Here is a 21,825-nt window from a genome sequence, read left to right as displayed (position 1 = left end):
GAAAAATGTTGTTTATGTGATGCAGTTTAGTTTATAGAGTTCACATTGTTGTCTGGGAAAATTAGGAAAGCGCCATTAAATATTGTTGAATATTAGGTTGATGGGATTAGCTGATTAAAAAACATTATTCTCTCTATGAGCATCTTGGGCTCTGGGATCTAATATCAGGTGTAGAGAAAAAGGTTGGTGACTAGAGAGATGAAGATTTTGCCAAATTTCCGATATCTGATGATGATAAACAATTGACTGGCTGTTCTCACTTGGCCTGTTGCTCCTAAAGAATGGGCATATAAAACATAAAAATGTTTTGTGTGAGTGGACACTGTGAAACAGTGCCCTGGTATCTGGACTTGCAATTATCAGCCTAATTTTTAGCTTAGATATTTAGCTTAAAACCCATTTCTGAGTTATGAATAAATAATGGTGGATTTTACAAAACTCACCCTCAGCCCGTAGGGAGTTAAACCCAGAAAACAGTACAGTGGTCGATAACTCAGCTGCACGTCTCTGTAAATGTGAATGTGCCTTCAGTCAGCTCCAAAACTTTAATAAACTGTACTTGTTGGGGAGATATGTTTACCTGTTAAATTGATTTTCGCTGCTTTAATTGATGCCGTTTGTTTTCTTTTTTTATTATCTAAAAGCTGTGTAGGCGAATCTGTTACTTGAATGGAGTCTCAGCCAGTTGGTGGGTGGTCCTTTTAATGTGTCCCTGGATGGTTTGCATTCAGATTGCTTAACTAAAGCAGACAGAAATGACCCAGGCCACCTCTAAAGGAAACATCCTCGATGCGTTTTCACTGTGTTCATGTATTTAACACTGTCCTGACACAGTGAATTCCTCGGAACGTACGGTCTGTTCCAGGTAAGACCTGAGGGAGACTGTCTTAACACGTTTGTGTATTTGCAGTAGGCTTAGGTGTTACTGATGCAAAAGTTTAATATATAACATTTTTTTTACAGCATGATAATAATGAAGGTATATATTTTACAAATTCATTGCAGTCTGTTTAGACTTGATTGAATAGCTGTGACTTTGCATCACTATAGTCAATCAAATCAAATTTTATTTGTATAGCATATTTCAGCAGCAAGGCATTTCAAAGTGCTTTACATCAAATCAAACACAAACACAATGCAACATAGAATCAATTATCAAAACACGACAATAAGTCAAGTTCCATCAATAAATTTGTAATTGATTACTTTTTAAATACAATCCTAAAAAGGTTGGTTTTTAGTCGAGTTTGCATCCATAAAAGGTTTACCTGTTACACTTCTACTGTTTTTTTGTTTTGTTTTTTCCATGTTTTTTCTCCAAAGGTGGCTCATATTTTTGCGACAGTAGGCAGACAGGAAAGAGGGTGAGGCAAAGGTCGTCGGGACCGGGAGTCAAACCCGCGACGTCTGCGTCGAGGACTAAGGCCTCCAAACGTGGGGCGTGCTAACACCCTGCGCCATCACAGCACGCCCCACACTCCTACTGTGTTATATGGAACAAAATACCTATTGCTATTTTTATTCCCACTCACGCTCACAATCACACAGTTTAAAACGATGTAAACAGACTTTCAAAGAGCTTCTGGCACGAGGCGCCATACACCTCTTTCACAGGATTTCGAGCAGGGACTCCGCCGTCCCTCATGGATTTTTGTGCAATTCTATGGTACCACGACACGAATACTCCTTTGATAATATATTGTTTTGGATCTCTGATGTTCATATCTTTGCTGTTCTATGGCGTCTAAAAGTGAATAAATGTGGAAAAGTAACAATCCCAAAGATAATTTTAGCTTATGGTGGCTCATAAGCATCAACTGCAGGTTATTCCTGTCAAGATAAATCAATATTTCTAAACATTTTTGCCAATTGTAATTGGTAATTTACTATTTAGTTTATTTAGCACTGTCCAGATATGACTAGATCAATTGGGATGCATGTTAGTGCAAAGTGCAAATGGGGTCAGAGTTCAGAGTGTAAAGCAAAGAAACTTTAGTACTCTATTTTATTTCTATTCTTTGCTCTATCTTTCACTGTTTTTGCACTCTGAATGATCTGACGTGACATAAAAATACATTCCTTTTAAAAAGCTTCCTAATTTTCTGTGCTTCCTCTGACTTCCCTTGTAAACACCTCCCTGATACTGAAAGTTACTTAATTAGCATTTTCTGTAGGCATCAGCATCCAGACTGAACAGTTGTTGGCTAGATTAAGTTGTTCTAAGGTGGGGACTACACTGATGGAACAAAGATTGGTCTAAACATTACATCCTGCCCTTGGCAGGATTTATTGTACACACGTTAATGTTGCGATCCTAACGGGGGGAAAAAAGACCAACGTTGGTACCCATAATGCTCAGCTCTAGTTGGTGTCTCAGCTTGGGTTTTGGTTTCTCCGTCTCTTATCGTTGAGGTCATCTGCAGATCTTTCACTTTAGTTGCATGTGTGGCTCATAATAAAGGGGAGAGAACTACGATGCACTTATGCAGCTGACATTGAATAAAGGCATACTGTAGCTTGTAAGTAGTGATGAAGCTCATTTAGTCACGCTGATAATGACGACCTCATCTTACCAGGAAGCTGTTAATCAGTGAATCAGCCCTCGGAGATGTCTGAAAGGGAGGCGAAGCTAAGCCACTCCATATTTCTGCTCTTTGCTTTTATGTACAGAGTTTATATAAGCTTCATCTTTCTCCTTTCAAACATCCACCCAGGAGTGTTGTTGTATTAGTGTTGCTCATCTTCGCTGGCGCTAAGAGAGGCTGCTAGTCATCAAAGGCTTTGTGGCCTGAAACCACATAGGCAGCTATGCATTAAATTGCTAATGTGCCCAGCAGAGCTGCGTTATCAGTCCCATCGACGTGACAGGGGCATGGATGAACCAATCTGTTCAGCTGTCCATGAGATCAATGGAAAATGGGTTTTGCAGATTTTGCTTGGCACTGAGCAAAGTTGTCTCTTTAGAGACTTTGCTTTGAATTGGCTGTGTTTATGCCCCACTGATTTGACAACCGCTGAACAATGAGGCTGAAGAACCTGACTAGTTCCATCTACTTCCAGAGCGTCTCTGTGGAAGCGCTCTCACACCTGGCTGACTCCATTTCATGCTTTCTCACATTCTAGGGTTATATTGATTTGTTTTTTCCAGCTGCAATATCTAAGAAACATGCACCATATGTAGGGGCTTCTCATAATTTTGAGGTCATTAGATCATCTGCATGGACATGCAGAAAGTTGATGGAGAAATGTAATTTTTATTCTACCATAAGACTGAACTACTATGTCTGCATTTTTCTTTTGAGTAGCTCCAGTTGCAGCTAGGGTGGGAGTGGGTTATTCTGTCAGAGTCTCAGGCCTCGGGTTGTTGAGGAATGCCAGCAAAAACCCAAAGGAAAAGCACTATTAACAGATTTTAATAGCTTTTTACAATATTACTTCTACTTCTGTTGGATTTTTGATTACTTTTAAATAGAATTTTGTTTATTTCCTTTAAGCAAATTAAGTGTTGCCTGTGGCTGCTTTGTATTTTATTGCAAGGTAATGTTGTAGAAGTTCATAACAAAATAAGAACGTCATGTTACGGGTAGCTTTTCTGAAGCAGGCATGGATCAGAGACTATTGATGGGAAGATGGACGCAGTTACTGTAAACACGGAGCAACGCTGGAAAGAAAATCTGGGAGTTTTAGAGACGAGAACGGGGTTCCCAGTGAATTTGTTCCGCTGATTAGCTGCTAAAATATCCTAGCTAGCTTGTTATTTTGTGTATCATGAGCAAGTGTAAATTTGTATCTATTACATGACTTTCTTAAATTTCATTAATAATGGTCTTAGTAAATATCTTAAGTCTTACACTTGAGTTATGAAACCTGCATAAACCCTGTATTAGCTACAGTGCACATAAAGCATAATACTTTGTCGGATAGCATGTGCTAACGAGTGTATGTCGTTGTTACATCAAAGGGAATAAGTCAGTATTGTTTGAGTGGGAAGGAGTCTGTCTGCAAAGTGCTGATTCAGAAAGCAATGGGGAGGTTGAATAAATGTGATCTCATCAGACGGAGTATGGTGATGTTTGTGGTGGTAAAGTAGCTAAACCTTCACAGGTGACCCTATGTTCGGTGTAAGCGTTTCTTCAGTTTGACTGAGGATAATGATATAAAATAAGCTTCTTTTGCCGCGCTCAGCAGCCCCTTGATCTCCTCAGCGCAGCATTACCTCATGGGATGATTAAATAAGACTCGATGAAATCTGAATCAAAGAATTTCTCTGGTGCAAAACAGCTTTTTCTTCACAGACAAAGTTATACTCACTCTGATATACACCTCCCAGGTAATTGGCCTTTAGCTGACTTCTCTCTGTTTTGCACCTGGAGTATTTTCCCCCATCCATTTGAGCCTGCGCTCGAACCACAATGCATCCCAAATTAATTAGCTTTGTGGCGAAGGAGCTACCGCTGAGTTCTTCTGCAGCAGTTTTCAGAAGACTGTCAGCTCTTTCTCTCACCTGTTTGACAGCGTTCCAACATGTTGTAAGTGAAATCGCTGACATTTATTCCTACGTCCTGGTTGACTCATTGAATTAGGAGGGAAAACTGAGACCTGTTTAATGTTGTTGTCACATCCCGAGTAAAACCATCTGATCTTGTAACCAAAGCCTGACCTCTGAGCTTTTGGAATCACTACAAAGGCTCAGATTGTGAATGGAGGAAATTAGTGGTTTCACTTCGAACAAGTCAAAACTGTTTAATATTCCTTAGATCCCTCTTAAAATCAGAATAAAATAATCTGTTTTGTGTTGCTTCATGTTTTTGCTTTCATCTCTGCGTAAGACGATTTGATCCTAACGGAGCGTGTCAACTACATTATGCATTGCAATAACCCATCTCTGTCTTCTGCTTTTGTTGTGTTGCTTCAGGTTCAACTACAGATCAACCCATCATCTCACCACCAATGGCTTCTATGAGTTCCTCAACTGGTTTGATGAAAGAGCCTGGTACCCCCTGGGCAGGATTGTTGGTGGAACAGTGAGTGTCTGTTTGAAACGAATCAATCATGCTGTAAAACTCAGCTTTTCTTCTTCTGTTTATTGCATCCAGCGCTGCATTTAACGATGCCCATAAAGTTGTTTTGATCTGAATTTGTCTGGCTGAGGAAAGTGGGCTCCAGTGCTCTTGTTTTGTGTGAGCAGATGAGGTAGGAATGAGATTTCAGAGTAAGGAGTCTACATTCTCTTTTTCCTTCTGGGAAAAAAAAAGTGCACCAGAGGTTGCTTCCCATATAACAATATCATGAAGTTTGCTCTGCCCTAAAAAAAAGTTACTGCAATATTTATGTCATTGTCAATTTGTTTTTATAACCAGGGCTCCTATGGAGTCCAGAACAGTAGAACATTTTATTAAGTTATTTTCCAGGCATAGATTAAGTATGGAAGAAAAAATAATAGTGGAGAGAAATAAGTGTATTTCAAGACTTTGTTGGCTCACCCATTTGTTTTAAATGAAAGTTGCTTCCTTCATGTTTATCTTTTTGGTTTTATTGTTTGTGTACCAGTTTCTCTTTTCAGTCTGTTTTTTTCCTTCCTTGTTTTCTTTTTACTTCCTCCCTTGTGTCATTTTCTATTCTTGTTGTTCTTTCTTTGCATTCCCTTTTCTTCCTTGCAAAATTGTGAAAAATGCATTAACAGGGAGATATTAACATCTGTATCAAAAGAAGCATGACCTTGATTCTTAGTCCGACATTGAATCAGATGATGCCTAGAAATAGCTTTTGGTGAGTCAAATAGCTACTTTCACTGTAAAAAGTAAGATCATATGTATCAAATCTTCATATTATTTTCTTCAAAGTCAGAAGTTTTTTCTACCAAATACTTAGGTGTTTTTTTTTATTTAGCTGTATTTACTTTGATTTATGTTATTGTGACACTGGTTTATTGAGGTCTAATTTGAACATGAGTCCTGGTGAAGTTCAAGACTGATGATTACATCTCTGAGCATTTGATGGATACGCGGGTCTGATCTGAGTCTGACTTTCTGTTCTACAAGCCAGCTGACATACTCAGAAATAGTAGAATAGAAAAACTTCAGGCTCAACTTTGAAGTTGGAAAAGTAAGGAAAAGTCTGAGTGTCTCCTTAAAAAAAAAAAAAAAAAAAGGTTGAATCTCATCTTTAGAGTCCAAGTAGTCAGATCTTGTACTTTTTGTACCTTGTACCTAACATTTTGTAGAGTTTTAAATATCTTTGAAAGTGTTTCTTTGTGACTTTTTCATGAAGGTTTTTAAAAAGTAGCAAAGCTAAAACAATAATTCTGTCTCAGATAATGTCATGTAATATTTCCTTAAAGAACATGCTTATGTTTTTGCCCTGAAACTATTTCAGACAGTGTGGGGAATTTGCATTTTCTTTATTTATTTTCCTTTATTTTTTATTTTAGATGGATCTACAACTCTGCTTCCAAAGGTTGGAATAGGAGTCTGGCACCAGCAAAGTGCTATTAGTTGCAAACATAACATCCGGTAAATGGCTCAGCTAAAGCATGTTGCTTTTCCTTGCAATATTTTCAGATTTCTTAAGAGCAGGGCTTTTAGATGCGGTTAAATTGTTGTACAGTTTATCAGCCTGCTGGTGCTTCATTTGTCCTTGTGAAATTTCCTAAACTATTTTTATTGATATGCTTCAAACTCTATTGAGATATTTTGTTTTTACCTAAGTGCTCTTTGGGGAGCTTTCTGTTGGTGCAGAAACTCCATTTTAACCAGACCAAATGGTGTGGGTTTTTTTTATGTTCTGGAGTTGTTTTCTTCTTATGAAGGCAATGGGGAGAGGAGAAGCAAAGTTTCTTTTTTTTTTTTTTTTGTTTGTTTGTTTTTTCTCGACAGTCTGCTTGTGAAAATGCCGTCAGACATCCAGGTATTGGACTTGAACGAAAAACAAAACAGCAACAGAGTTCTGTGAAAGTCTTGAAGTGGTATTGCTGAAAAACAGATAAGTCTGTATTCTTGAAAATCTAAATAATTCAAAGGTGGATCAGAAACTTTTCACAGATCTGAGCAGCACATTCATTCAGCCCCCTAGTGAATGTGGATACATTCCTATAAGCCCGCTAATACTCTCACTCTTTTATCACTTTGGTATGTAATCAAATCTGAATAGACAGACATACATTTAAAACCATATATTTATTCACACTATAAACCTTTTTTTCTTGGTTTATGCTTTATCAGTCTGATCCTTTTCTATTTAGCCAAGCTAGGAATAAAATAATTTCTATAAGAGAATGTCTTTTAGATGTCTTTTTTGCATTTTTCATGTTTAGATGTTCACCAGTTGAAGTCCTTTTATGAATTCAGCATGTTGTTTCTTGCTTTCGGTCTTCTTCGCATTTGCTCTCCCAACATCAACTCAGCTACCAGCGAGCTACGAGGCTTATCTGTGTTAAATACCTTAGGTCTATTCACCTCCCTCCATCTATTATAACGCCACCTGCTACCTTTCTTTCCCACCGTGTTTCATGAATGCAGCGGGGTTACACTCTTGAGCTCTAATTGCACTCCTTAATGATGCAGCATGAGTGTATAATCTGAAGTCCTCAGTGCAAGATAAATGTGAAAATGTTTCTCAACGTGTTGGCAACAGAGTCCAGCTCAAACGATCAGATGGAGTTTTGTAATCGGACTCTCTAGCATCGTTTCCTCACATAAAGATGGTGAGGCATGTTAATGATGTTCATCACTGAGCTGGCGTTACTTTGCAACAATCAGATATAGTCAGGATGTATACTGACATATTCCCCATAATGTGTGAGAAATTCTCAAAGAGCTGGAATTCAAAGGTCCTCATTTGTTGTGAGCGGTTATAATCAGCTACTGGTAATTGCATTTGCAAAGCTATCTAATAATAATGGATTTATTGGTTCTGTTACAGTTCATGGCTACTTGGTTTAGGTCTCTGTTCCCACAGGGCTCAAGCTGAAACTCGTGATTAGACAGGTAATTACAATTAGAACATGTTTAGTCCTAACTTAATTTTCATGATATTTTCAGACCATCTTTGTCGCACAGTGAGTTGTTTTCTTTTGCAGAAATTAAACAACTATTGCCTGTTTCCATGCTGCACAGTTTAATTCATATGTCTAATTTCTTCTTAGAAAGAATTGCTGAATAATTTACACATTAATCATGTGGCGCAGATTAGTTTGTGCTGGACTGATCTCTGCACAAATTTAGTTAAGCATTAAAAGTATTTTCCTTTTTCTCTTGGACATTAAAATTAAAATTAGCATGCAAGTAGAGGACATTCAGACGTGAGGTTCAGAATGTAAAAGGGAACTCTTGCTCTTATCTGTTTATCATTCATAAATATTAGGGATGTTCTTGCTTTGGAAAATGACCTTCAGCAGTTAAGCTGAAATTTTGGATGAACATAAAAATGTATTGTTGGTTTAAACAAGGACATGTTTTTGTTTTTGTAATGTCCCGATACTTCTCTGAAACAATACTCTGACTTGATATTGCATTAAAGTTAATTAAGTCAATCTACGTTTAAGCATTAGCATTTTAGTAAATAAACCAAGCCTAACTATCTAAAAAAAGAAAAAGGAAAAACAACTAAAAACAATCTTTTAAAATGAGCTAAAATTATTTTTTTGTATTCATACAAGATGTTATAAATTAGACAACATGAATGTATGTCTTCTTGTACCAAATTTAAGTGAAAACTCATTGGCAGTGCTGAGGGGCATCAGGTATATAACGCAAGCAACAAAATAAGTTCAAACAAAGGTTGTGTGTCAACCGATAAACAGATTACATATTTACTTAATGGGCCTTGTCTAAATGACAAACATTTTCTACCATTTTCACACTAAGAAGCTAAATGAAGTGATACCTGATGGTTTTCAGCCTTTTCTGTTTTCCTAATGGTGTCTAACTTTGCAATTTGACATTTCATTACTTTGCAGCAAATTAATTTACCTTGCTGTGTTTGGGGAATGATCATGGTTTTGTAATTTATGTAAACACCAATATATTCTTTTGGCTCTGATGGTTTGATGGACGTTTCAATCATCTTCATTTTCCAACGGTCTCCTGAGAAACTGCCTTTTGTCTGGGCTCTGGATTGAAGCATTCAGTTTTGGAGTCAGAGTATTTTTTTTCCCATGCTTCCTATACTTTTATTTTGGTGCAAAAACAATTATACGATGGAATGACTATTTGTGATAAGATATAAATGGGGAAAGAAGAAGCCAAGAAAAACATTCTTTGGAATTTCAAATGATTGTGTCGAATTGTGCTACAATGACTCATTTGGAAGGTTTGCCTGAAGTTTTATCAACTAAAAACTTCTGTGCTTCATTTTTCCTTTTTTTTTTTTTTGGCATGTCATCAAATGTCAGATCCTGTACTTCAGTTGGCTGGAGGGTTTGGATTGCAACTGAATACTTTCAAAGGGATGTTCACATCACAAAGGGCATATTTTAGGTGTATTTCTTTATTTATTTTTTACTTTTGTGTGCTGTATTGATTTTTAGACCTCTGGACTGTGCTCTGGATCACTTTTATTTCTATACAAGAGTAATTCAAATAAACCATGTTGTAAAAGTCATGTCATATTCAAGCAGATTTCTTTAAAAAGAAACCTTGAGTTAAAGAGGTTAGCAAATGTCAAGTGGCGTTTTACCACTAATTGCTTGTGCACAATGATAGAACAAGACACTGAACCCAAGCCTTGAAAGATTTTATCAGCCGCTCTGAAATAGAACAGGTTTGAAAAGAATCACTGTATCCTGTATTGACCAGACTCCCACAGCTTGGTTTGCAAACAAGTCTTGGTTTGTTGGAGAGCAACTTTAGACATCATATTATTCATGGATTTTTTTTTATATTGATAAAATATGATTGTTTTCAACACAATTTCTGCTTGCTCTCCAAATGTTTCTTGACTCTTAAAACAATGACCAGTATACAGCTTGAAAAGATGAATGTACTGTGCTACTCATCAGTTTACATACAAGGTGTGTTGTTTTACAAACCTATCAAAAGTACTTTAACTGACTGTAAAAGTAAGTTTTATTTTTGAGGATGTGTGGTGCATTGAGGCTCGGCTTTATGTAGTTTCTTTGAAAAAGGATTTATGTGAATCAGGGCCATTCAGTGTCACTCACTGTGAAAATGAGCATTTTTCATTTGATCTCTATTGAGCTGCTTTTCTATAGCCATTAACAATCTAATGTTTTTGTATTTATTTATGCGTACGATTTAAAAATCTGTAATTTTGTGTTTGCATACTTTCCTTGAAAACAAAGTCTAAAAGCATGTGAATATAAAAAGGTCTTCGAGAACTCCCAGTTGACTTGGCAGGAGTGCAGTGCCAGATGGCGAATGGCGTATTGCCATATAGGGAGCACAGACATTTTGATGCCAGGAAGGAGGGTCATTCTTATGGTCATGCCAAATGCAAATATCTCCCTGTAACATGCTAATCTATGCAAAGTTGTACTGCTTCCAAGAAACGGTGCATAAAGATGTAGCAAAACCATGATAAAGGTGGATCTGAAGAATCATTAAGTCTACAGTTTACCAAAAGTTAGACTGAGTTCAAGTCATATGTAATCTCAAATATTCTACATATAAACCAAATAAGCTCTAAACAAATGGTCATTTAATTTCCCAGATGTGAAGGTTGACTTTTGTAGTCCAGTGAAATGAGAAGCAAAAGACAGATGATGTTTGGCCTAAAAATGGCTCAGACCACTAACAGCGACTTTACATTGGAGCACTCTTATGGCAGCTCACTTATTTAGTGTGTAGGTTAATTGAGAAAATGCAGCTCTGTTTGCATGACTGAGCCAAATCATTTTTGAACATAAGCATGCTTTAGAGACATGGTATTTACCTCACCTCCCACGCTGCTTTCAAAGTCATAAAATGGTTGTGTGAGAGCTTTCATTTGCATTAAGTCTATGCTTTTAAAACATGGAGGAGAGTTGGGTTTTTCCTCAGTTCTAACCATAATGTAGTTAAGAGCATTTGCCTTGAAAACATCAGTTAAAAAGTTTTTCCAAATGCTGTTTTTCCAGTTGCTTATACCACCTCTTCTATTCGTCAGCAGTGAACTGAGAAATTGGCTAATAACCGATTTGGACAGTTTTTTTTTACCTGCTGGGCCAGTCAGAAACTCAAAAATCTACTCCTTGTTTTTGGCTTTTGCTGCCATATTGCTGTAACACTCTTTAGTGTGCACTCTTGTCATTGAGGAAAGTACACTAAAGGGCAGCTCACATTGGCAGAAAATGTGGGCTTATTTTCTAATGAACAGCCTAGACCAGCACGGTCTGGTGGCCTGTCAATGCTTCAAGGTAAGATGCTATTGGCATCTTGCATTTTATCATGAACCTCTAGTTTAATACCTTTAAGAAATGCAGTGGAGACCTCATAATGAGGTAACTTCTAGAAATACACATTTTGCTTAAGATTGGCAGCAATAGTGAGTCATTTATCATTAATGATAAAAATATGTTTGTTTGTGGTAGAATGGGAGTCACACCGAAAGAAAGATGTCAAATGTATCATTCTCTCCTTTTTAAATAGTAAACCTGTTTACAGTGATTGCTCACACATAAACACGTTTGTATTTTTGCCCATATTAAGACTTTGTATTGTTTTCCATTAATTTCAGTAGCTGCTTTTATGTTTAACCTCTTAACACTTCGCCTGACCCTAACTATTACAAATATATTCCTAATCCTGACCTTAACAAAAACTTAATTCACCCCATACCTCTAAACATAACCCCTAACCTTAAACAAGCGGTGTTCATCGCATTAGGCCTGGGCTTTGGTCCCCATAAGACCCATTGGTCTTCAGAAGGTTAGTAAATATGCCAGAGAAGGTCCCAAATAGAAAAGCTAAGCAAGTACACAAAGTGTGAGGTTGACTCTGTTCACTACATAAATACTTAATGACTGCTACCAACAGGAAGTTGTAGAAAAAAACATTTTGAAGTTATTTAAGTAAATTTAAGAAAATAATGAATTGGCTGTTCTTATGACTAGGTTAAAACTTTTAATCAGAAATGAGCCATAGATTTCTGATCTGTGCATCTTTAGTATTCATGTCTTCCTTATTATTTTGTAGCTTTTCATACATCCTCATAAATGTCCATTTCTCCTTGCCTTTTCCTTTACCTTGCCCCGTGTTTCAAATCAAAATTAGATAGTAGATCTCGACAACCCTCATTAATCGTGTATGAAAACATTAATCCTCCAAGCACTCGGATGGCTCGCACCAGTTGGAGGACAGATGACTTGATACCAGTTAACGTGACAGTGAAGTACGTATCTGCTGAGACCAGTCCAGTTGGCCTCTTCTTTTTATTCTCTTTTCTCCCCGGCCCGCCCTTCTCTCCCCAGAGGACGGTTGTCAGTTGCTCTTTCTTTCTGAGCTGCAAATAAGAAAGGAAAGCCTCTTTAATGTGCCAGCCTGTAACAACAGCGGGCTGTCAAGCCGATAACCCACTCTTTGTCTCCACGAGGACAATTGGAATACATATTTTGTAAGGGCTTTTGTCAGGTTTTCAACATTTCATAATGAGAACTCTGTACTTTTAGCATCTATTCATTTTGAAAACCAAAACATTTAAGCCAAACTAGATCTTTTAAAAAAGCCCCTGTTAAACAGTAGCAGTTTTCCTCATCTAGGTCACAATACAGAGTTCAAACTAGCTAGTAATTATAAGATTAATGCAGGGAACGATGGAAATTTGTTCCAATAGACAGAATCAAATCCTCTGAGTCGAGAGAGAAAGAGAGTCGACTCTCATTGAAATAGATTGGCTGGCGTAGCTTGGATCTTGTAGGCTAATTAGAAACATAGAGACACGAGTTTATTAGGAGAAGTAGAGTATAGACTGAGGCTACACTGAATGCACATTAGAGATCACTTACTTTTATGCATAACCTTTTTTTACACCTGACATCTCTAGTACACTACAACAGGCTCTAATTGGATCGTCTCTCATGGTTAGAGGAGATGGGGGCATGAGGCCTCACCTACACGGGCCACAGTTCGATTTCAGCACGAGGAGCTAATAATCATACATTCTGCTGAAGAAATGCTGCCTTTTTTCATTCAGTGCTTTTTTTTTTCATTTCATTGCTTTTTAAACTAGTTTGTCAAGATTATCCTTCTGCTGCAAGGTTGATCTTGACTAAAGCGAATCCATAAAGATGATGAAAGATTAATTTTAAGCTGAAATATTCACTGTAATTGTTCCCCTCACCTCTAAAAATGCCTTGGATAGTTTGGTTTAAACTGAATTTTATTTGCATTCATGAGCTGCAGCTTTTCCAAAGAGCTGTTATACACAAATCATGCATTAATGAAGAAAGTTAATACAAAGCCTGTTTGGAGCTGTCAAGTTGGTTTTTTAAAATCAGCTGAGCTAATGGCCCTACAGGGAAAGTGGAGGATTTAAGTCTGTAACACCCAGCTGTGCCCGCACACTGTTCTAAGGTCACCCACCAAGCTTCCAATTTACCAGTGACTAAACTTTAATCTTAAATGTTATATTTAATTAGTTACTCACTGTTTTTGAACAAATACAGAGCAGAAGTATTTTTTTTCTGTCTGAATCAGTGAGACTCTGTGAGAAATTAACACATTAGATCCGCTGTTCTGCTACACTGAGTCTTAAGAGAATTAGAAACTAACAAATAGAAGATTTGCCACAACACTGAATTTGTGAAGAAGGGTCTTGATACTGTGCATTTGAGCCTTGTCAAAGGTCTCGTTGCTAAAAAAAAATTAAAAGCACTACAGATATATTGTAAGTGCATTAAAGTTATTAGAAACAATGGCCTTTTTTCCACACATTGGAACCTCCTAACAGTTGTAAACAAACTGGGTTTCTTTTTGCACTTTATAAGTCATTATAAAAACAATCTGCAGGTGTGAACTTATGTTCAACTGATAGTTTGAGTTTTAAGAACCAGAGTTGTTGCCTTTGGAAGAAACAAAATTGCAGAACTTGCAAAAGGCTTCCAAACTGCTCATTTGCTGTTTTTTTTTTCTTTCTTTTTATTCATCCTCATAAAAGCAGTATAGTTATCAACTGCTTGAGCAACCTCAATTAAAATGCCACGATTTCCCTGCAGCACAGTATTTACATAAAAATGTGAAACCTACTATATAATCCATATTGCTTAAAAACCATAAGCAAAGATAATTCATTATCCTAGAATAGATTTTATCTATCTTCCCCTCTCATTAAATAATTTTTACATTTTCATTTATTTGTTTAGCAATAAAGTATAGAAGAGATCATAACATATCATGAATATACAGTAAATTAATCAGTAAGGTTGCCAAATCTTCAGATTCTTTTTACCTGCATCTCTACAATCAGTTTAGCCATAGTGCAGAGCGGAAACACAATCTGTGTTTCTACTGATCACTTTGAGTGTATCACAGTGAAAAGTGTTTTTAAAATTGTCATGTGTTCTGCCGCAACTATTAAAAAATTGTTGTAAAGTTGACGTCTTTCCCATTATAACTAAACTGGATGCTTATTTCTAAATCTGTCAATTACATTTTGAGTTTGAACTTCAACATGAGAACAAAATTGATTCTACTTGTCTCATCATATTCAGTCCATATGTGCAATAAGGAGGCGTGTGCACTTCTGTTCAACTGGAAGCCCAAATTTAATGCCATATGCAGAGCCTGATTGTTGCACCTCATTTTATTCCCTGCGCCATACATCAGCGACCACTGCCTCTAACAGGCTGCGATATGTTGATGTGTAAAAAGAGTTGTAACACGTCTTTTCCAAAATGGCACAAATTGGCCATTTTGGAAAAGTCAAAAAACTATGCATGATAGGAAAGTTGAAGATGGGTAAGTTGAAAAACTATGCATGGGTTTGACAGTTGCTTTATAATTTCTATGGTAAACTGTAAAATATAAGACAACAAGCTGTGTAATGTATCTTATGTTGTGAGATCTTATGAATCCTCTCACCGCCTCTTGAACTCAACCGCCATATTTTTTGTCGCTCTAATCTCTGTGTGTCTCTGCCCTCAGGTCTACCCAGGGCTCATGGTGACCGCCGGCCTTATCCACTACGTTCTCAACCTGCTTCATGTCACGGTGCACATCCGGGATGTGTGTGTGTTCCTGGCGCCGGTGTTCAGCGGCCTGACGGCCATCTCCACCTTCCTGCTGACACGAGAGCTGTGGAACCAGGGCGCAGGGCTGCTGGCAGCCTGCTTCATTGCCATCGTCCCGGGCTACATCTCCCGCTCTGTGGCGGGCTCCTTTGACAACGAAGGCATCGCCATCTTTGCACTGCAGTTCACCTACTACCTTTGGGTATGTAGATCTAATCTAAATAGAGAGAAAGTGACATTTTTCTATACATGTTTATGTGATAGTTTTGTCATGTTTTCTGCCGTTGCTCATCTGTCTGAAGTCGTAGACTCTTTTTTTTCTAAGAGACGAGGTTTATGTAGCCAGGAAAGTAGGGCCCTACTTTCAAATCTTGCTTGCCTCACATCTTAAATTATTTATCCGTAGCCTTGAAAAGAAAGCTGGCGATCTTTGCAGGCCATGTGGTTCACAGAATCCAAACTGAACTAGAAAAACCTTCACAATGAGATGACCTTTTAGAGTACAATCAAGCCTGGTTATTGTGGAATTAGGCCAATTAACATCCTTTTTTTTCTCTTTAGTCCACAAGTTTCACAGTGACCAACAAAACATGTCATCTCACTCACCTGTTTCCTCCTTGTAATTTTCTTAATCCTTAGTTATTAAAACATTACTCATATTTTATCAAAAAAGTGTTTCCACAGACAAGATTTATATTTTTTGTCCTCCAGCTAAAATATAACTCGGTTGTTTACAAAAGCCACACCAAAACACCACACTGCAGCTTTTCAAGATGAAAGACGCTTAAAAAACAGTTTTCAAAGAGTTTGTTCGCTCATTCAGTTGCATCAGCAGCTGCCTCAAAGCCCTGCAGATATCTTCATATGAAAGCATCATACATGCATGCATGAAATTGCTATGCAAACAGTTTGATCATGAAACTGTTTGCATATTGATATTGAACTTGACCTTGCCAACTGTTAATGGATGTTTTTATTCATTCTGCATTACTTCAGTTTTCTAATGTTTTTTATTCATCAATTTTGAATTCTGCTGAACAAACTTTAATCTGCTCTATCTATAAAAACCATTCTGCTCTTAATATGAAAAATGCGACTTATTTGCAATATCAAAAGGATGAAAGAGTTGTATATAAGATAAAATAATGCTTTAATGTTGCCATATAAACTAAGCTTTTAAACTTGTAACTAGTACAGATTTGATTAAAACCTTCTAGTGTTTATACTTTTAGTCCAGTTATAAAAGCTTATAGTCGATTCTGCTGCTGTTGAACCCGAGATGAACGCCGGAGAATTAACAAAGTTTTCTACGGCTTATCCTAAATTCATGTTGAACATATTTATGAAATAATATTCTTTTTCCCCATTCAGTCTCTGAAAATTATTCCATTAACAAATCTTTCACATGCCTATGTTGTTATAATACGGACGTCTCAAAATACTGTGATCCAATTACCAGCCCTGCACACTGTTGCTATGTGAGACCAAAGAAAAATCACGACATTTTAGCCGAATACCAATTTGTTTTTGTAGATTTATTACTAATAAGCCAGCTGCTGTGCCACTAAAAATACAGAGAGTTAAAAGCACTTGTACAGTATTATTTTAAGTTTGGATATCTATGAAATTGGACTCTATGCTTTTCCAAATCTGTGGGAAAATGAGAGAAGAAAAAATGTTTTGATTTCCAAACTTTTCATTATCTGAAAGATCATATTTTGAACTACTATCAGTGTCATTGACTTTCTTTAATGCAGTGCTTCTACCCACAGACAACCCCACAACTATTCCCAAAACATAATAATTGTAAATGTTTTCAACTTAAATGTCTCCAATGTTATAAAACAGGGTCATAAAAATCCCAAAATTTGAATCTGAGACATAAAATGGAGTGTACCGTATTCAGGAGACCTGAATATTTTCTTTTGACATTTATTCCCACCGTGTGACTGTAAACCTAATCTTGGCTGATGTTCTCTTTAAACGTCAATCCTCAATCACTTCCTTTACAAGGAACGTTCTCTAAAAAGGCTAATGCACCTTGCCAGCAGGGGAGATAGTGGAGATATTTAAAATCTGAACTAAGAGGAACCCTGGCATGAACTAAAATTAGATCTTGGCTTGATACAGCAACGAGAACTACGAGTGTGTGAGAATCTTTTCAGACTGTTCTTTGTATTGTGTTTAAGTCTGTCAATACTCAAGTCAGATTTTGTTTTCATGTGATGAAATGTTTCATATAAATCCCATATTTGTTATTTAAATATCTAAATGTATCCAGGTGCTAATTTTCTTCATGCATCTCTTAAACTGAATAGCTTTAGCCTCCAGCGTTGGAAAAGCCTGATTAGTAGCTGCAGTCCTGATTATTCCCATTCAAGCTGAGTTGAGTTAATAAAATGAAAAAGAGCTTTTGTTAAATATGCCAGAGGCGAGTTTCAATTTTTAATGGAAGATCCAAGGCTATTTGTCCAATTTTATTTTACCTTTTAAGCATCGATATTAATTTGTGTTAGTGTGAAAACACGTGGTACAGTGGAGACTCTCATCCAGATGGAGGGTCTTGTTCACGCCTATTGCAGTATGAACACCAATCAGGTCAGACAGAAGCTGTATTCATGGTTCCAACGCATGCTTTGCTTCTTTCCTTTCTCATTCTATATTTTTATTTCTGTCCTCCATTCCTTTCTCCTTTGTGTCCAGTTTCAGTTTCCTCTCATTCCATATTAAATGCCTTCCCACTAAAGTAATAGTTGGCGCAAATCGAAAGTGAACTTTTGTATTAATATTTTAAAATAACCCTAAAGAACTGAGAATTTGGAAGATGATGGTCTTGTCCCTTTAAGAGCACAACTGCATTTGGTTTCAAGGTTGTGCCTCGTTACTTTTTGAAACAACTTTGTGGCTTGCCTTTTTTTTGTTTGTTTTACTTTACTTCATTTCTGATGCTGAGCTACAGTTTGCCGTCCAGCTCTTAGAGCTTGTTTCTAAGTTTCCATCTCCCTGATAAAAGCCACTGTGTTTGGGCTCTGACTCAGCAGCGTAGCCACATTGATAGTTCCGCTCTTTTAAACCCAGATCCTCTTGCAGTCTACTCTGCACATGTTTTGTCAAATACAATCATAAAGTATGTGATGTTTTCTGTTAGCTCTTATAGGTGGATGTGAAACAGGAAGTTGGTCAGACAATCGGTGCAGGTGGATCTTGTCCCTCCGTCCTAGTAACGTTTTCAAGTTCAGCTTTTGCAAGTTAAAAGCTCAAAAATATGAATCAGATCAACTTTGCTGTATTATCTGCTGAAAGTCTTCTCTTTACTAGTGTTGCACCTCTGTTGTGAGAATATTAATTTCAGGTAATATTGACTTACAGTTTACAGATTGTACATAACACAATATCACTGAGCTGTAATGGGGTAAAACAGGATTGCAGAAGTGTGAGAAAGCAAATGCAGAAGTAGCACAGCCTACAGGTGCAAAGCAAGCTGGGCCTCACTGAGGTGGGAAATGTTCAGTAGGGTAAGATGACATCCACCATTTTTTGTATTTAAAAGTAAGATGTGTGGCTGTTTGAAAATGGTTTTACAGAGATCAGTCAGTTAGCAACCAAAGCTGAAATGCCAGAGATGTGTGAATGTGCTGGTGTCAGTGGTGTTAAGCCACAGCTCTTTGGTTCTGCAATCCCATCTGCATGCTGTGAAAGCAAACACAGCACCTTGAGAAATGTATTTGTGGTTTATCTGCTCAAAAGCAGCAACATTGAACACCCTTTTACTGACTTTAAGGAATCAATAGAAACCAAAAACATCACTGCAAAATGTTTACAAGAAGAGCTGGCCGTCAGTATTTATTTTTTCATTTGGGTAAACGTTGGATATGTCTAATCTAAAAATCTATAAATTACTATAAGACTATGCAGCTTTCACATTCGCCTTAGAAGATGATACATTTTATTCTAACGTCTATAAAGAGCCTGATTGATTTTTTTATTCATGTATTTTTTTTACGAAAATGCTAAGTGGTTTTAAATTATTGGGAAGAAAAACTTGTGCAGTGAAAACATTGATTCTTCCAGCTGAACAAACAGTTAATAGACAGTCTCGTCTAAGTTCTAGTGTTTATTCCTCCATGGTGTGCCGAGTTTATTCAACAAACACCTGGTTGGGTGAAGCTTGGCCCATGTTGGCCCAGTCTGATTGACATTAAGCACAGTGTCATTAATGAGAATCTCACCAGCTTTCTTTACAGCTTCTGGAAAGGAGCCAAACCTTTGAAAAACGTCTTCGTTGCAGTGGTGACTTCTAAAAAAAAAAAAAAAAAGCCATCAACGTTTGGGAAATCATTCCAGGTTGAAGGACAAGCGATATAAATGCTGCGTGCTTCCATACAAGGGACTTTATTGTTCTGCTGTTGTCCTACTTAAACTGACACAGACAGCCTATTCTGAATTTAAAAAGCTTTCAGAGACACAAAATGTTACTGACACGAGTGTTAAAATGGAAAGGAGCATGCATTTAAAAACAAAGAAAAGGGAAGCAATGCATCAAATGGTTGACAGAAAGCTGGCAGCATACTTGCAACGATGAAATGGAAAAAATACACCGCTATGCAAAAGCAGTCATAACCCTTGAACTTGTTCACATTTTGCCATGTGTATTATGCTATTGGGTGATTTTAACTAAAGTGCCTTGAGTGGTCAGTACTACTAGAAAAATGCAATGTTTATTAATTAGGTGACATCTGAAGTCAACTTGTTGTACTGCTTTTTATAAGAGATCAAAGAGAAATTCAATGAAATGCTCAGATTTTAATTAAAATATTTTTGAAAACCATGTTTTCTTTCCAGCCACTTCACTAGTATGAACTACTTTGTGTTGGTAGCGCATAATTAGGTAGAAAAAATTCAAGAGGTTTATGGAGCCTCATACAGTATACGAGCTATTTGTCTTAAACTGAGATTGAAAAGGAAAGGTAAGGAAACGGAGAAAACAGAACAGAGTTTAGTTGAGATGAATGGAGCCGCGCAGACTGCAGAGTCGGCAGAAAACTCAGCAGAGGGCTGTAGTTGATTGAATTTTGGAAGAGGTTAGCTGCAGCTTTGTTCTGACTCTTTAAACTGCTTTGCGACAGAATCCATCTATTGTCTTGTAAAGTGGAGTTATGCTTTTAGTATTTTCTCAAAATCGCTGGAAACTCTTTCAAATAATAGAAAGTGTCAGGAAGTTACGCTACAGTTCTGCCTTTACTAACCTTCATCGACACCTATAACACATCTGCCATGACGTGTGTCTATGAGGTTGTAGAGGACACGTTTGTTTCTGCTTCATCGTAATGGCCTCTTGTCATCTGGTGTGGTGGGACAATACATCTCGAAGCGAGGCAGGTGTTCAACACGGCAGCCATCAACGCCTCTTAAGGCGGCATGTCATGAGCAAGGCAGTGCCATCAAGAAGAATCTCGCTGCACTCATCATATGCCCATTCACATCTTCCCTTCAATTTAGCAAGGGCCCTGAAAAACAATCATCCTGGCCATGCACCACTGCTTCCCATTATCAGTCTCATTTACCCACATTTGTCTTTGTGGTTTTCTTGTCCTTCGCTCTATCCTTCTCCAAGATTGCCTTGCGTTAATTGTCTTTGTCGTTCTTTGTCTTTATCGAGCGGCGTCTCCTCCTCCTCTTCCTGGTTATTCCGTGCTTACCTTCTTTTTCTGTATCATCTTATTGCTTGTTAATTTCTTCCACTTTATCCTCTTAGCATTTCATAAACAGTGTTGTTCTCTCCGGTCTCAACCCAATCTTCATTATCCAACTCTTTCATTTTAACCACTAAAAAACCCATTCAACTCTATTCTCTTGATCTCTGTGTTTACCCCCCTGCCCCCCAACACACATGCACACACACATTCTCCCATAATCTATAATTGAATCCACTCACACAGAGGAGAGTTGCTCCATTTGTCTGCATAAGAAAAACAGTCGCCCAGCACACAGTTGCACAGTGTCCCTCCGTTTCTTTAACCCTGTGCACCATGGCTGTATTGTTGGACCAGTAATTCCGCTCTTTCTCTTGGTTCATATTTAATTAGCTGGTCTGGTACCACACTGAGAGACTTGTGTGGCTAAACAAAGGCAGCAGCCCTGACGGGTTCGGGGGGGTTGGCCACAAGTTGAACACCAGGCTGGATGCAGCTCAGCTTCACTAGTTTGGATGATCTCAAGGAAAAGCTGCAGATTGTTCAGTGGCTCTTGTTGTCCTCTGTGGTTACTGATGTCACTCTTGAAGTGTTCCTGTGAAATCTGAAGATGTCTGGATAATCTTTACAGATCTGGATAAAGCCTATTTAAAAGCTACTCAACTCTAACTTCTTCTTTTTGGTTCTATATTAAAAATCTTTTAAATTTACAATTGTTTATATATTATTAGAAATGTCCTAAAAAAAAGGCCGAAAAGAAATGAGAACATCTGATTTTTAGGTCCAGGAAAATAGTTTTCACATGAAAAATGTGTAGCATCTCTGCTTTTAAAAAGCAGTGAGTACTTCAAATAGAAATATTTATGGGGAAAGTTTAGCAGTCTCCAGCAGTTTTGTCTACTAAACTGATTTTCACTAGTTTTGGTTACACCTTAGCTTCCGTTTTTATTTTCTGCCTTCCATGGTTTT

The 21,825-nt window shown here is 37.5% G+C and overlaps 1 protein-coding gene across 1 annotated transcript in view; it reads left to right on the top strand.

Annotated features, from left to right (window-relative positions):
* LOC122843380 (dolichyl-diphosphooligosaccharide--protein glycosyltransferase subunit STT3B) overlaps positions 1–21,825 on the top strand; it is a 113,461-nt gene that overhangs the window by 43,006 nt on the left and 48,630 nt on the right. The window contains exons 2-3 of the mRNA XM_044138063.1: positions 4,916–5,024; positions 15,078–15,365. Coding sequence (XP_043993998.1) covers positions 4,916–5,024; positions 15,078–15,365 — 397 coding nt within the window. The remainder of the gene's footprint in view (positions 1–4,915; positions 5,025–15,077; positions 15,366–21,825) is intronic.

Source organism: Gambusia affinis, linkage group LG14 (genome assembly GCF_019740435.1).
Source record: "Gambusia affinis linkage group LG14, SWU_Gaff_1.0, whole genome shotgun sequence".
Lineage (NCBI taxonomy): Eukaryota > Metazoa > Chordata > Actinopteri > Cyprinodontiformes > Poeciliidae > Gambusia > Gambusia affinis.
Note: the sequence above shows the minus strand (reverse complement) of the source record. Positions and strands in the feature narration are given on the sequence as shown.